The sequence below is a fragment of the Nicotiana attenuata genome, chromosome 2 (assembly GCF_001879085.1).
Source record: "Nicotiana attenuata strain UT chromosome 2, NIATTr2, whole genome shotgun sequence".
In the NCBI taxonomy this organism is placed as follows: Eukaryota; Viridiplantae; Streptophyta; class Magnoliopsida; order Solanales; family Solanaceae; genus Nicotiana; species Nicotiana attenuata.
In genome coordinates this window covers 77,514,813-77,531,246 of record NC_031990.1, presented here as the reverse complement: position 1 = coordinate 77,531,246, position 16,434 = coordinate 77,514,813, and the positions used below count along the sequence as shown (strand labels likewise).

Below are 16,434 nucleotides of genomic sequence, written 5' to 3'. Positions count from 1 at the left end.
TGGACCACTATATTATATTGGAACTACAATATATTATGCTGGAATCCCAGTATATTATACTGGAACTTCAGTATATTATGCTGGAATATTTTCCGGATTTTAAACAGTGTTTTCGTTCATATTTATCTTTATATGAAAAATGACTAAATTTCGATTACTTTTGAAACTGGGGCTATTTTCAATTACCATTTGTAAATCTGGCTATTTTTGAATTTCGCCGCTCTCAAAATAATAGCTGAAATATATACTTTTGTATTTTTTGTATATACAGTGTATAAATAAAATTAAAAAAAATTCGTACGGACTACCGAATGTAAATAGTTTCTGGCACGGGTTAAAAGTGAAAAAATCCAATTTATAAAGTATAGCTCAAAAGCACTAACATGTGAAATTGATAAATAATTTAAATTTTTATCAAAAAGTACTGATAAGCATGTTTTTTTTTTTTTTTTTGTTAAAATGACTTAAATATCTATAAAACTTATAAGAATTATATAGTGTATAAATTTGAAAGTATCTTTATATAAAAATGACAATCGGTGGAAGTGATGGAGAGGGAATTAGTAGTTGTGTTTAGGAAATGATATTGAAGAGTACAAAATATATTAGAGATAAAATAATAAAATATTTTTGTCAAATTAAAAATACTTATAAGCTGAAAAGTCATACATTTGGGATGCCACCAACTTATGAATTTTGGATGATTTTGTTTTAAAAGCACTTTTAGTACTTACCGGTAGATAAATTAAAATTTGTGTATGAACTAATACATGAATTTCACTCGTATTATACATATGTCTTTTTAACTTAAGTGATTGAGTGAACGACTATTTAGGTTAATTCTTTTATTTATAATCGCATAGCACTATTTGTTCTCAAAGTTTTAAAAATAAGTGCACATTTAGGGTGTGTTTGGTATGAAGGAAAATATTTTTTAATTTTCCCATGTTGGTTAGCTTAAATATTTTGAAAAATATTTTTCTCGTAAACTATAATCATTTTCCTCCAATTGGAGGGAAAATATTTTCCCCGTCAAAAGAATGAAAGTATTTTTCAAAACTCTTTTCCAACCTTCTACGCCATATTTCTCATCCCCACCAATCCACTCCCACCCACCCCATCCATGCCAACCACAAACCACCCCTACCCCCACCCACCCCCATTCACCCCCAACCACCACAACCCCTACCTCCCACCACACCACACCCACCTCATCCTCGCCCACTACCCACCCTAAATAGAAGTATTATTAAGAGTACTTTCTTTTCATGTTGTAAATAGAGTACTTTTTTTATTTCAACAAAATGATTATATTCTTTTTATGATGTAGAAAAAATTATTTTCTTTCATTTCAACAAAACGGGTATTTTTTTTTCATGGTGTAGAAAAAGTATTTTCTTTCATCTCAACAAACGAATACTTTCTTTTCATGATGTAGAAAAAATATGTTCCTTCATTTTCACAAAATTGAGTATTTTCTTTTCATGATAAAGAAAAAATATTTTCTTTCATTCAACAAAATGGGTAATTTTTTTCATGTTGTAGAAAGTATATTTTCTTTTTCAACAAAAAAAAAAGGATTTTTTTTGTAAGTTATTGAACTCAAATTTCAACATTGTTCTTGTGTGAAAAAGTAAAGCAGCACAATGTTCCTTTGGGTTTTGTGTGGATTTTGTAAGAATAATTAAATTCTTTAAAAAAAAATAGAGTTCCGGAGGTGGGGAAGGAGTACATGAAACATGAGGATTTTGGGAAGGTTTGTTGAGGAGAGTAGCATAAAAATTATTTTCCTAAAAATATTGTATACTCTCTAATCAAACACTAAAAAATATTTTCCGAAAACAGTTTTCACGCACCAACCAAACAAGAAAAAATAAGTAATAAAATCACTCATTTTCCATGTTTCCATGAAAAACTTTTTCTTTCCTACCAAACACACTCTTAGTCCTAACCCATTGGAAATGGATCCGATATTTTCAACTTTGCTGCCTTCTCCACTTCTATGATTGCTCTGCTCCCTCCTTATCAAATACTGTACTTAGTAGTAGTATGTTTTCTTTATGTTTGTTGCAAGGAGGTTTTGCTTGGGAAAAAAAAAACATTTTCTTGCTGTAAAAAGCTTTCTTTTGGGCGTATTACTACTAATTAATTAATGGCATCACCATTTCTCTGCAAAATGTTTTGAGGTAGCAAGACCGGAAGATTATATTCATCTGTAACTTGAAATCAATTAAAATTAAAGAAACTTCGTTTTGCTGCAAGACATGCTCTACCTACTAATGAAACCATGCTCTTTTACTTTAGGATATACTCCAACGTTCAAGGTATATGATATTCTATCATAAGACTTTCAGAATATCTTCTGCCCGATGGCAAAGAAACTAGGTAATCTGAAAGGCAATAATGATACTAATTAGAGACCCGTCATTGTTTTATTTGATGAAAATTTGTAAATTATAGATGTTGTTTTTCATTATCACGGCAGGTTTATAGCCGATTTTGTCAAGTTGATGTGAAGTCAAAAGTATTTTTTTTTTAATAAATAAAGTGCTTATTTTATAGAGTTAAAATGTTTGGCTAATCTTTTAAGAAGAAAAAAAAAATAAACGCTTTTGAATAGCAGTATAAATTATTTTTTCAAAAGCTGAAAAAGAAAATTTCGCTCTTAGCTAGCACTTTGATATTTTCAGAAATACTTTTTAAATTGATTACTCAAATGTAACTGATACAAAAGTACTTTTCTGGGTCTGCAGAAGTTCTTGTATTTCTTCTTTTGTCTCATTCAGGTGCTAAATCTACTACTCCAATTTATGCATCTACTATTGATATTGGAATATACAAAATTTCACTACACTGTTCAGGACGATGGTAGAGTTAAGGCTTTAACTGACCCTATGTTTCTTCAGGGAGTGGGCGAGTTTTCTGCTATAGTAAGACAGGAGGTGCACGTTACACTTTCTTTAATTAAGCTTTTCTTTCTTTCTTTTTTTCAATAACAGCTTAACTAAAAACTTCAGAGGATTTAAGATGAAGATGGTCAGCCAAGTGAGCACAAGACAAGCCGACATTTCATTAGTAGGGAGTAGGGGTGGCAAATGGACGGGTCGGGTGGGTCGGGTGGATAAGGATAGGTCAAAAAAATGAGTAATACAAAAAAACGGATAAATTATTCGACCAGGCCCATTTTAATACGGATAAAAAAAGGGTTAACACATGGCTTCTTGAATGTGATCACTTTTGGGGAATTCTAAGTCTCTCAAACTTGAAGAACCCCAATTTGAAGTTTTATAAATGTAAAAGTTAAACTCATTAGTTATCCATTAATTCTCCATTTTCTTTGTGGATAATATGGTTCTTATAACTGGTTTCCATTTTGCCACCACTAATAGGGAGGGAGAATATACGCTTCACTACCCTGAGATATATACGTTGATGACGAGACTAGTGTGGATTCCAAAATTGGCATTCACGTAAAATTTCACTGAAAGGAATCTGTTTTGAACTGTTAGTATATCTTTTATAACAGCAGCATAAAAAGCTAACTCAAGTACATGAACGGAGATAATCCCAGCAACTTCAGTGCTTAAGTTATTATTCCAAACTTGCTTTTTGGGAATTGCCGAGGACAAAACAGTTCGTCTTAACCATCAGTTTTTTTACTTTCTGTAAGCAACCGCATAAAACAAAATGTTAGGTCAAACTAGTCAAAAATTTCTTCCCAACTCATACCATGTAAATATCAAAGCCTGGCTCAACATGCTGCCACTCATCGCCTGAAGCAGCGTTGACCAGAGAAAACGTGGCCACTGACATTTGAACAGTTTTACCATGTTCTATTTTATGGGGGTCTAAAGAAATCCTTCTTTCTTTTGGGGGGGCGGAAGGGAGGAGGGGAAGAGAGCGGGAATATGAAAAAGGTACATACAGCCAAAACATTAATTTCGCAAAAGCTGACAATTCATATTTACCTACTAAGATAAGCCTAGGCATTATACATTATATATTTACCTAGAAGATGCGAACTTGAAGTGCACTAAACCTGACTTAAATAATTACCATTACATTCACAACACTGAACTAACTATATATGGACATCTCTCTCTCTAGCTCGGGAGAGATGCACATGGAATGAACCACATTTCTTGACAATGTCATAATTGGCTAACGTGCAAAATGGACTGCCTATACTGCATTTGAGGTGGCAATTTAGAGACTGTTCTTTCTGCAATTGCATTTGTGTGGTTCTATTCATGCTGCTGCTAGTGCCAGTACATAATTAGCGACAAAACTTCCTAGGGAGCTACTGGATAGATGACGAGAACGCGGAAAAAATATTAACTAAATTAATGATCATAATGAAAGACATTGTACCCTATCAGGAAGATTTTTAGGCATTGGAAGCGCAGTGACATATCTTTGCAGAAAAGATTTATGGCTATGTGCAGCTGCATCTGTTGATGATGACTCAGCACCATTGAATTGCCCCCGACCATGAAACTTTGCAAATCGATAGAAGACTGAGAACTTCTCCAAATCTTGTCCTTCCACTATCACGTCCAATACCGACGCTCTCTTGTCCAAACTGCACCATAGTGGTAGCAAAATTAGAACCATGTGAAATTGATGGAAGCTGCTTTTGTTAGTATCAAATAAAGACAGAAGCATAAACGAATATGAGCCAGTTACCTAACAAAGTCACTTTCTAACTTCCTCGCTCTTCCCATTAACGTTTCCATAGCTCTGGCAAACTGATGCCAATTTTTCTTCTCAGATACCTTGCACTTGTCAGGAAATCTAATAATACACCAAACAAAATATTAGGACTGAAGCAACAAATTTCTAGATGCAATTAATCAATCTCAAGTAATAACTAGAACTTACGGTTCTTTTCCATCATGAGGCATATTGGTATCACCATCCGAGCAAGAGACCATGCTGCATGCATCCCCTAATGCCAATCTGGATATGGAGTAAGCCACACTCTCATGCTCTGATTTAGCATCTGCAGAAAGAATTGCTGCAGGCGGAGGATAAAATAGTTGCTGCATAAGCTGAGTGGTCAATATAAGCCTTCTTCTAGCTTTAAGCCTAGGTGGCCCATCATCAACCGACTCAATTTCTTTAACCTATTATTAGAAGAATATAGGCTGTCAGAACTGAAATGCAACCAAATTGTAGAAATAATAGGATTTTAGTAGGCAAATCAAGATACCTTTTCGGTAACCCTATTAACTGCTGTGGCCCACTCTATATCCACCAGGCTGCCAACGAAAAAATTAACATGCATCAATAAATATGAAGCTGGAAATAACATAACAACCAAAATGAAAACAACAAAAGGAATAACAGAAAACATCCGGCAGCAGACAAATAGCTTAAAAGGAAAGGGATCTATTAAAAGTTGCTGTGAAACGAGAACCTGATTGTCTGATCGCTCCATAGATCCAGAGAAATTTCTTTGTACCAAGGAGTGAGTTCAGATGTAGAACGTTTCCGCTTTTTGGGTTTCAAGATTGGGTGCTGCTGACCAATGTTCAGAGGCAACATTTGTAGAGAAGAAAAATGTTCAGTTGCAGCAGAGCTGGCAATTGAACTTGGCCCAAGATTACCAATTTGACTTCTATCAGCAGTTGCATGGATTACTTGCTGAATAGAATTAAATGCATGCAAACCACTGGTAGACTTCGCAGGTGTGAAAGGTTGTTCAGCTGTCTTCATGGCGGCAGCTCTGTGTGCATCATACATCTGTAACATCTGCCCATTTTTGAAGCTTCCGTACCGGTTGAACCAAGATGGTGCCATATGTGGACTGATCTGAGTTTGCTCAGGCATGACAGAATTAGTATCACCGTTATGAGAGCCAGTCTGATATTCATCCTGACGGAATGCAACATCCGGAGGAGTCATCCTTCCTCCATGTTGAAATGACACACTTCTTTGCAAATCATCTTGCCCAGAGAAGCTTAGCATTCTAGAATCAGCAGAAGGAACTTGCTGTGCAGCTACATTGCTGTCTGGTACCCTCATTCTTCTGAGGGCCATATTGCATGGATCGGTGTCCGCGTTTTTCATGCTCCACATTTGGTTTAGTAAGGAGTAACTTTGATTGGGAAAGCTATTTGGTTTCAGTGATCGGCCAAAGGCTTCAATATCTTTCTGCATAGAGGCCGAATTTGAAGGAGATCCTTCGGGGAGATTCTTGACAATAGATTCTCCACCCTGTGAATCAATCATTTTCTGCACTAAGTCCACATTATCCGAAGCTGCTGGCTCAGAAGTGCTCTCCTTTTCTCGCAGTTCTTCTGCCTCAACAGAACACAGAGAAGTCACTGAACTACTACCAAGCCCAGACATGAAAGCCCCTCCTCTATAGGCATCTTGATCACCTTGCCTCTCTGGAGCAGATAATGATGACTCCATAATATTCATCTGATTCGGCTGGGGAATATGGGAAGGCTCCTTGCTATACTGACCACTAAAAAGGTGCTGTGGTGGTGGGAAATTCATCCGCATATTAGCGAACTTCTTGGAAGATGCACCCTGCAGAGATATCCCAGGAGTTAAAAAAGATGGAGAGGCTGATACTGACTCCTTCGCTGACACTCGATTAGTAGGGACGCTTCCATGGGGACCACTGGCATTACTTAACTGAGACTTGCCCCCAGAGAGAGCAGGGCCATACGGTATATTGCCAGCCCCATTCAGCAAGGGTCCTCTGCCAGAATCTCCTTTTTCTGTTGAATGGGGAGCATGTTCATCAAAAGATACACTAATAGATTGATTTGTGGAGTCTTGCCCACTAGCCCTAACCATGTGGGGATTTTGAAGTTGATTTCTCGAGTGGGTAAGGACAGAAGCTGATTCAAATGCTGAAGAGAAGTTCCCAGGCATGGTGTGCATAGTAGTTTCACTAGTTGTACTTCCTGGAACTCTAGATGTACTATGCTTCAACTCTTGTGGTCGGAGGTCTGACGGGGCAGGCAAAGATTGAGCCTGATGAGGACGGGGCATCTGCCCCTGACTTTTTTCTCTAATCTCAACGATAGCATGGCTTGAATGTGAAGAGCTAAGAGCTCTGGTAGGACCCTCAGATGACAAGAGATGGGTTTTGACAGAGATCTGCTGTGATGGAGGACCAAGTTGAAGACCAAAACCTTGAGAGGCAGAAGACTGATTTCGCCGGAGGTGTCCACCAGACCCATCAGCATTTCCGGATTCAGGCACCTCAGATGATGCTTTCTGCTCAGAATTGCTGAAGTGAGCCATTGCACCATGCTCTCTCGATGGATCCACCTTCTGAAGAAGCTGTAGCATGTTTGGACTGCAATGAGAAAACCAGTCAAAAACAACAGATCTATACAGCATGAACAGATTAAAAGAGTAGTACAGCTGATTTTACAGTCAACATGGTTCCAAAGAACCATGTAAAGTTATGAAGAGATTAGAGATATAAGCTATCGCTGTGTACCTAAGAGATTAACTAAGTAAGCTACAGAATAAAGAATTGACAACCTAGATTGTGGAGCCGTATTTGGTGATAGCCCAACAGATCTATTTAACGGTGAAGACATATTAGATCCACCACCAGGAAAGCTGCCGCCAGAGCGCACCTGACCAAAGCCTTTGCCATCGGCCAGAACATCAGATGAACGTGCCTGTAAATCAGGAAACATTGTCCTTTCACTACTGACCACAGGTTTACAGAACTTTACAGTATTATATTATCATAAATCAGATATAAAACCTTTTCGAATTCTGCCTGAATATTAGGAACCTGAGCAAACATTGACTGGCCATGGTGGGCAGTCTGCCGCAACATAGGCTGAGAATGAGTAGGGTGTTTCATTCCATAAGAAGGATCTGCATCCTTATCCAAGTTACCCATAGGATGGTACTGAAACTTGTTAGCCCAAGAATTTCTCCGACCAACATGATTAGACAACTGCTGCTTCCCAGCTGGCAGAAACCTTGAATCCCTGTCATCTGACAAAACATTTTCCCCAACACCACCAGCAGAAGAATGAGGGGATAAGTTAGAACGATGGCTGTCATTTGAGTTCTCCTGTTTATCGCTGTTCTCCATCTCATGCAGTCTATACTCTTTGTCACCAATATCCAGAGATGAATGCAAAAGCTGGTTGTCCTCAGAAACATGATGCTGTAAGACATCCAAGCCTTTGCTGACACTAGATTTTACCAGTGGATCAGCATTCTTCCAAGAACTAGCTTGATGATTATTTTGGAAAAATTGACTGGTTTCCTCGCCACTCCTCATGGTACTTGAGTTTCGTATAGCGGAAGAATTATGCAAGCTAAAGACCTCCAAGTTTGCCTGGGGACTACCAACAGATGATTCTGCGCGCTCCATAGTAACTGTAGGATTATGGCCAGGATTAGAATTCCACCTGGCACCACTATGAACAACTTCACCTTGAATGAATTTCTTCTGATTGTAATCTTGGGAACATTTAAATGATTTCTCTCCTGAGACACTTACTGCATCTCCAGAAGGCACTGCTGATTCAAGAACATTCCAACCAGCTGAGTTGTTATATTGTTCCCTAACTCCACCAAGCTCGGGTGTCAAAGGACTAGAAATGTTTTTTGAGATCATTTCTCTGTCAAGAGGATTTGAAGTCTTCTCAACCATCTGGTGACCTTCTAACATCTGTGATTGACCTGACTTGGACCACTTATTTCCTTCGTCTGATGATTGCACAAGTCTTTGAGAAGAATTCGATTGCAGACTCTTGCCTGGCTCAAATGGAAACCTGTGTCCCTGAACATTGTGACAGCTATTTCTCATATCGATATTATCAGAGGGATGAACAGAAACAGATTTCAAAGATGAGGCTTGGGGGAAATTGTCTTCAGCAGAAGATGTTCTATGTCTGTCGCTGTTATATGTCAAATTCTGTCTCCCAGAAGGAATTTCAGTACTGTTAAAATTTAAACCAGTCCACTGCTCCTGTAGTCCAGCATCACTACTAGAAGTTTCTGCAACGGCAGACTGCATAAGAGCACTCCAAGTACCACCTTGGATAGACGAAATCCCATCTAGCAATTCAGCACCATCAAAAGGATTACCACCTTCACCACTCATAGGACTCTTGCCAAAGGCAGCCCATATATTATCATCTGAACCAAATAAAATTCTTTCTTCTGTAGGATCTAGTCCAACCTCGTTCTGTGCGGAAGAAGCTCGCACTGCAGCTTCTTCATGTGAGGTCTCTGAAGGAACAGCTATATCCTGTCTGCCACAGAAGTCCTGGAGAGCTGAAGCTTTTTGCATAGTATCATCTTGCTGAAGGTTACCCACATCTACTGCATTAGACAGAGCTTGGCTTGGAGCATCTCCATATACATTTTCAAGGAGGCTCTGACTACAGATGAAAGTCCCATCCTGCCCACTGACCTGATCTGCTACTGGAGCATATTGATTAACTGGAAATGAACTATTAAAGGTTGGCATTGGCTGCACAGCTTGCTTATCTGTCACCCCTTGTGAAAAATGGTTTAGAGACGGTCTTGAACTAGAAACAGGAACCCCATATAGAGATTGATCATTCTGTTGAGGAATCAAACCCATTACACGTTGTGCTTGGCCATTATTGGTTGGAATGATTCCACTGGAGGACCCTTGATGTACTGGAGAACCACACTGCAGCCAATTTGTGTTGCCAAGCTCATTTCCCCAGGAATGATTTAGTGTACCAGAATTTGCAGTGCCGTTAACTAATGCTGGGGAATGGACACCAGATGCCACCTTAGAACAGGAGGAAACCTGATTTAATGTATTCTGTTGCCTCGCTTCTAGTTGATGAAGTTGCTGCTGTCTCTGAAGCTCTTGCATCTTCATGAACATAACTTGCTGTTGAAATTGCTGCATGTCACTAATCCCAGACTGCTGCCGCTGCAAAGAATGCAGCATGTTTGATTGCTGATGAGAGATTTGCTGACCACCAAAAAGATCAACACTGACAGGACTATCAGAAGGTTCTGATCTAACAGTTGCTCTTGTGTGCTGTTCAGGACCCAACCATTGCTGTGACTCAAAAAAAGGTGAGCCTCCTGAGGCTATATTACATTGATCGGAACTAGTATCCACAGCGGGGAAGTTTGTTTCGCCCTGCCTTGTCTGGTAAAACTGATTACCATACATGAAACCATTCAAATTTGGCTGCTGGATTTGTGACTGATTTTTAGCGGACTCAAGCCTCGGAATTGACTGTGTAAAATTTAAACCATGCTGCCCATTGAATGGATAACTGCTTAGTCCTCTCCCAGTGTCTGCATGCAGGAAAAGTAAGAGATCACACAAACAGCTATTCAGCAAGCAAATAGAGAGCAAACAACATGTTAAATTACCAGAGTTCTGCAAATTGTAATTTTTTGTGTTGGAACTCAGTACACCTGTCTGTCTCTGGCTTCCAGCCCACATATTGTCACTTGAAGTTGGCCAATTGACGTCCACTACCGGCGAATGAGGCTGTACTTGTGATAAAATGTCTTGTGCAAAAAATTTGTGAACTCTATCTCCAACTTCATTGCCAGGCATAGATGATTTAAGTCCAGAACCTTTGACCGTAAAATGTTGCAACTGACTATTCTAACATTTGGCATTACAATCAATGTATACTTCAGAGCATATACCAGCTGTCTGTCCTAAAACTCCTGCAAAAGGATCATTAATGTTTACTTAAAAGCTGAAAAGTTCATGCTGCTAGTCCCACTTGGCTGGTTCTTTGTGATATTATTTGAGACTGAGAAAAGGTAGTATGGATGTGAGAATTAAACATCAACATTAATGAACTACATCCATACACCATCTATACAAACTACATAGACAGAAATCACAAGGAACAAGTGCAGGCATTGAAGCTCAATGTTATCCTTTTGTACAAATCAAAGAAACAGCCTATATGGTGGACCAAGGGGACATGACATAAACAGCAAAAAACGAAGGTGAGAATTGGAAAAGATCAAGATTAGATATCTAAAAAGCATCTACACGTGACTACAGCAAGCTCAACAGACCATCTAAATTTACATTCGAAAAATGCTCCACTTCCTAGGTGAACAATACAAAGGGGAATAAGTGGAAATATGTCTAAAAACTGGGGGCCACCTAACATTCACATGATGTGCTCACATCTGACAAAAATGCAAGTAGCACAGAGAGGCAAAAAATAGAGAAGGTTGCCTTAAACAATTAGGCCATATCTTACGTAGACCTTCAAATGCACCGCCTGTTGGTGCTATCATGATGATTGAAAATGTTAAAAAAGGACGATGTAACCTTAAAAATATATGGAGCAAAATTGTCTTGAAAAAACTACAACCTCTCGAAAGCTATATGGATAATAAAGAGAAAGTAGAGCACAATGAAGCAAAGTGCCCATACATACGATATATATTAGTTGGGACTAAGATTTTGTCGTTACTGGTTCACTTACACAGGTCTGGTGTTTGACACGAGTGTCTTTTGTTGGTTAGGGATTCTACATAATCACATGGTCAAGTGTGAGAGATAGAGAATCTCTAATTTTAGAGACACAATAATTTTTCCGAAAAGACAAAAAGTGCCCAAAGGAGTGAATGGCTAACATTGATGTCTAGGTTTTGAGGCATAATAGTAGTTATTTGCTGAGTTTTCAAGATAGCTTTTGCCTGCCACGATTAAAATCCCCCCCCCCCCCCGGGCACAGTCAAAGGCAGGCCATTAGGAGAGTATTGGATTCACGGACATCCTCTCAGCCCCCCGGCAGAGGAAAATCAAAAATTGGACCTAACAATCTAACATACATGTCAATGCGTACTTTCCTTTGGACTCATATCTATAATTCCACGCGATGAACAGGACTAGCATGTTGGTTTTATGAGCTTTTAGTTTGACTGGCTTAGCAAGGAACACAGTGTGCACATGATCTCACAATGTCCCTAATGCTAACTTGTGGCATACACCAGGACACCTACAAAATAGCACAGGTCTTTGGTCAACTTGAATACTGATCCTCATAGTCATAGTTAGTAATTTGTGATGCTATTTTCTTATTTACCAAGGCCAAGTAGTCCCAGTAAATTTATCATAAGGCACTACGACCTCATCGAGACCCCACGACCCATCTTGCTGCCCTCTTCAACTATGTCACCCTTGTATCAACTCAATCCTACTGCAAAACAGTGGGATCACATTCCTAACATGCGAAAAGTTTCCTAAGAATTAAACTAATTTACTTTGTAATGCTATATGGTAATGGCAACAAATTTTTTCCATATTGCTGTGGTGGAGATTTTTTTTTTTCGATTTGGCGCTACTGGCACCTTGAGCTGCAAAATCTATGTAATCGTTTTCTCCTGAACCATATGGAAGAATTGTCAGCAAATGACAAGCCAAACTACTCATGCTAACAAGACAGTTAGACGGGATCCATCATATCGCCTTAAGAAAAAACATGGTAGTTTTGGACTTTGTTAGCTCTTTAGCGATTGCATAGGTTCATTGAACAGAGCTAACAAACTCACTCCTTTTGTACTTATTTTGCTTCCATGCATCTTCTTGATGTCGTTTATAATACTACTTCATAAAAAAAATGTGGTCCTTATTCCACTAAATCCAAAAGATATGATACTCCCTCTGTTCCAGTTTATGTGAACATATTTCCTTTTTGATCCGTTCCAAAAAGAATGACTCCTTTCTAGATTTGGTAACAATTTAGCTTAAACTTAGAATTCTATCCTTAATGAGAAGCTTTTATAACCACACAAATACTTTGCGCCCCTTTTTGACTTGTTTAGTACCACAAATTCCAAAAGTCTTCATTTTTTCTTAAACTACGTGCCCAGTCAAACATGTTCACATAAATTGAAACGGAGGGAGTATTAGGTATGATATTTGGTATTTAAAGAAATAATACCGAAATACCGACACCGTACCGAAATATATACTAAGTTACACAATACACATATTTATTGATTATAACATGCTAAGTTACGCAAAACTTTTCTTTGACATTCATGTTGAGATTGGTAGTAACGGCCATGTACTTCGTTAGGAAAATGGAGGAACAAGGTAGGCTGCAGATTCTAACTCTTACTCTCCAGATTGCCAAGCAAGGTTGTCATGCAGTTTAACGTAATGTTTCTAAGGTTGGATTAATCCTTATTTTATTTTTTTTGATTTGCACCGGATGTCCGAGTCTCTAAGAAACCCGACTAATCCCGGGGGTGCACAGGCCCTCGGCAAGGAGTTTCCCGCCAGTGCACCACGGTTAATTCAGGTTTTACCCAGTCCGATGGCCCTCAGAAATTGTTTGCACCCAATGGGTTTCGAACTTGAGACCTTGAAAGGGAGCAAACCCCAAGGCTCAAGTCAATTGCCACCAGGCCAACCCCTGAGGGTTAAGGTTGGATTAGTCCTTATTATACTCTCTAAGTTCAGCAATTAACAAAACATTTTCAATGAACAAATTTATTCCTTTATGTACCTTTTTTCTCTCTATGGCTTGATACTTGCTGGTTTTGTACAAAGATTTTATCAACAGTTGAGTAAACTTAGAACATATTTTTTTTTGCATTTGTGGATACTTTAATTAAGAAAATTACAGTATATGGCTCTCAATGTTGTCAAAGGCTCATTTAAGGCGTCTCAGGGAGCGCGCTTCACCTCGCTTTTTTTCTATGAAGTATGTGAATATTATTAACAAAGACATCTAGAAGATGCAGATGTTACAAAGAAACATAAAGTATCAGCCCAAAAATATCAACAAAAGATCTATCATAAGACTAAGGAGTTGATAAATTCCAAAAAGGGTTCAAGGTTATAAACAGGGGTAAGATTAACCCAGCTAAAAAGATTAACTAAACATTTGGCTTTAAGAGAATGATTGGCAGTTGAGACCCCATCAAAGCATCTCTGATTCCTTTCGGTCCATATACACCACAAAATACAAGCAGGAACCGTGGCCCAGATCCTTTTGGTGGTTTTATCAACTTTCCATGAGCACCAACTCACAAAAACCTTCCTAACACTACATGGCATAGACCAATGCAGACCAAACGGAGTTAGGAACATGTTCCACATGTCTGTTGTAACTGAGCAGTGAAGAAACAAATGATTAATTGACTCGGACTTGCAGAGGCACATGTAACACCTATTAGGTAGCTGAAAATTTCTCCTGATGAGATTGTCTTGTGTTAAGCAAGCGCTCGCTTAAGTTGCGCTTCAGTGTAAGCAAGGCACTAAGGCGTGTGCCTTATTGCCCATGAGTTCTATCTTGAATCAGGCAATACTTAATAACAATAATAATCAACAAATAAGTGTATTACGTTGTTAAGTAAAGCCCACATTTTAATTGCGCTTTGTGCTTAAAGCTCCAATAGACCTCGAGCGCTTTTTAGAGCTTTTCGCTTTTGACAACATCGATGGCTCTATGCACTAGTTAATATATAATATTTCATTCATTGCGGCTTTTTTTACTAAAGCCCACATTTTAGTTGCGCTTTGTGCTTAAAGCTCCAATAGACCTCGAGCGCTTTTTAGAGCTTTTCGCTTTTGACAACACTGACGGCTCTATGCACTAGTTAATATTCAAGCCGAACAAAGTGAAGTTATTGGACCGAATAAACTGAAACCGAAAGGATAAAAGCCGAAACATACCGAATTTAACTAGGTATGATATTGGTATAGCATTTTAAGAACCAAATACCGAAAATACTGAACCAAAATATCTAAATATTGTACCGCACTGACCGCACCCCTAGTTGCAGGTGCCAGGTAGCAGGTAGCAGGTACTCTGTGGAATAATCGAGATGCGTGCAATTTGGCCCGAAGACCACCACTGTAAAAAAAAATGGGAAAGATTCTTTACTTTTGTATATCCCTGTAGATGGGGTTTTCCTTTTACAGTGATACAGTTATTTTATCCAAAAAGTAGCTTCTGAGTTTCTGATACAGTAACAAACTTTAAACTATCACAGAAGTTATGAATTCAGACTTCATACTAAATTCTCACCTAAACCTACAGACTAGTGATAATCATCCGCTCACATTGCACACATTCAGCACAACCTTGCTCGTCACTGTCAATACAAAGAATATACATAATTTCTAAATTGTGTGTTAGAGCATCTAAGTACAAAAAGGCGATTTTTAAAACAACTCTGCGTATCATCCGAAAACACTTAAATAGCATCAAAATGCAAAGATTTACTCAACAATCAAGAACAAAGCTGATAGTACAAGCTATTTAAAACACTGTACCCGGACCTCAAAAACTAATAACCTAAAGAAATCGAGTTCATCGAATGAAAAATAGTGTATTCGGCAGAGATGGAGAAAATTAGGGCTCGTTATAAGATATGGAAGACAATTGTTAAAAAAAACTTACAAGATGTCGATGCTGATACCAATGGAGCTTACAACCGACCGGTTCGGTTATCTGAATTCTAGGGTTTTGAATCGGCGATAGGAATTGTAGAGCTGCGAGAGAGAGAACGAAAGAGAAATTGAAGCGCCCCGTAGAGAGAGAGATAAAGTAATCGAAATGAGTTTTTAGCCGCAACAGTCCTCTAAGTTTATAGTTTAGTTTAACTTGGTCCTCAAAGGTTACATTGAGGATAAACTTATGTTTTTTAAGTTTACAATTTTGGTGCACTTTGGTCCTTCAACGGAAGAAGTTAGGCTTAGACGGAAGTTAGGTCACGTGCGGGCATCGCTAACAACAGTTGAGCATTCTCATCAGCAAAACATATGTATCATACTAATGATCCACGAAACAGTACTCCTACGTGGCTTTTTTTGTCTTAAAATTAAAATACACGAGTACATGTCTACATGAAATGACTTATTTGCTTTGCATTATTAAGCTTACTTTAACGAGCTTTATAGGATCGAAAGTTATATATTGTAACTGTAACGACGAAATTTCGCTCCTGAAAATAATAATCAAGACAAGAAATATAGCGATAAATATTATATTCAGTTTCAAGTGATGGGATTACAATCTCTAAAATATCTCTAAATCTAAGAGATGTATGTATACGATGAAATCAGGTGCCCCGATTTTGTGGATTCGAGGGTTCATATCAAGGAACAGAAGGCTCGCATCGAGGAATAGACTCACTATGGACCGAGTTCGAGCTTGAGGACGGAATACGAGGCTCGAAGAACTAAGTGTTCGAGGAACATCGGAGCCTAATATGACCAGCCTCGAGATAATACCGTTATGGATTTTGTAACAGAATGAGCAAGACTCCTGTCGCGTTCCCAAGATCGTGGTGTAAATCCCGGAATAGATTTGTACGAATCCGTACTAGGCTGTTAAACAACTGTCCCAATGAGATTCTTTATTGTAAATAGAAATGTACCTTATTTAGGGTTCCCCCATTATATAAAGGGGACCCCCAATCATTTGTAAACGCATTGAATCATTG

The 16,434-nt window shown here is 38.5% G+C and overlaps 1 protein-coding gene across 2 annotated transcripts; it reads right to left on the bottom strand.

Annotated features, from left to right (window-relative positions):
* On the bottom strand, positions 3,910-15,520 carry LOC109213179. 2 transcript variants are annotated; one of them, XM_019376938.1, is made up of 9 exons: positions 15,390-15,520; positions 10,369-10,674; positions 7,745-10,290; positions 7,513-7,655; positions 5,420-7,321; positions 5,213-5,261; positions 4,882-5,126; positions 4,687-4,794; positions 3,910-4,582 (listed from the first exon to the last, which is right to left on the bottom strand). In XM_019376938.1, the coding sequence occupies exons 2-9, from the start codon at positions 10,556-10,558 to the stop codon at positions 4,351-4,353; spliced, it is 5,415 nt and encodes a 1,804-aa protein (XP_019232483.1). In that variant the 5' UTR covers positions 10,559-10,674; positions 15,390-15,520; the 3' UTR covers positions 3,910-4,350. The 2 variants fall into 2 exon arrangements, with proteins under 2 accessions (XP_019232483.1, XP_019232490.1); XM_019376945.1 differs by lacking the exon at positions 15,390-15,520 and adding an exon at positions 14,744-14,840.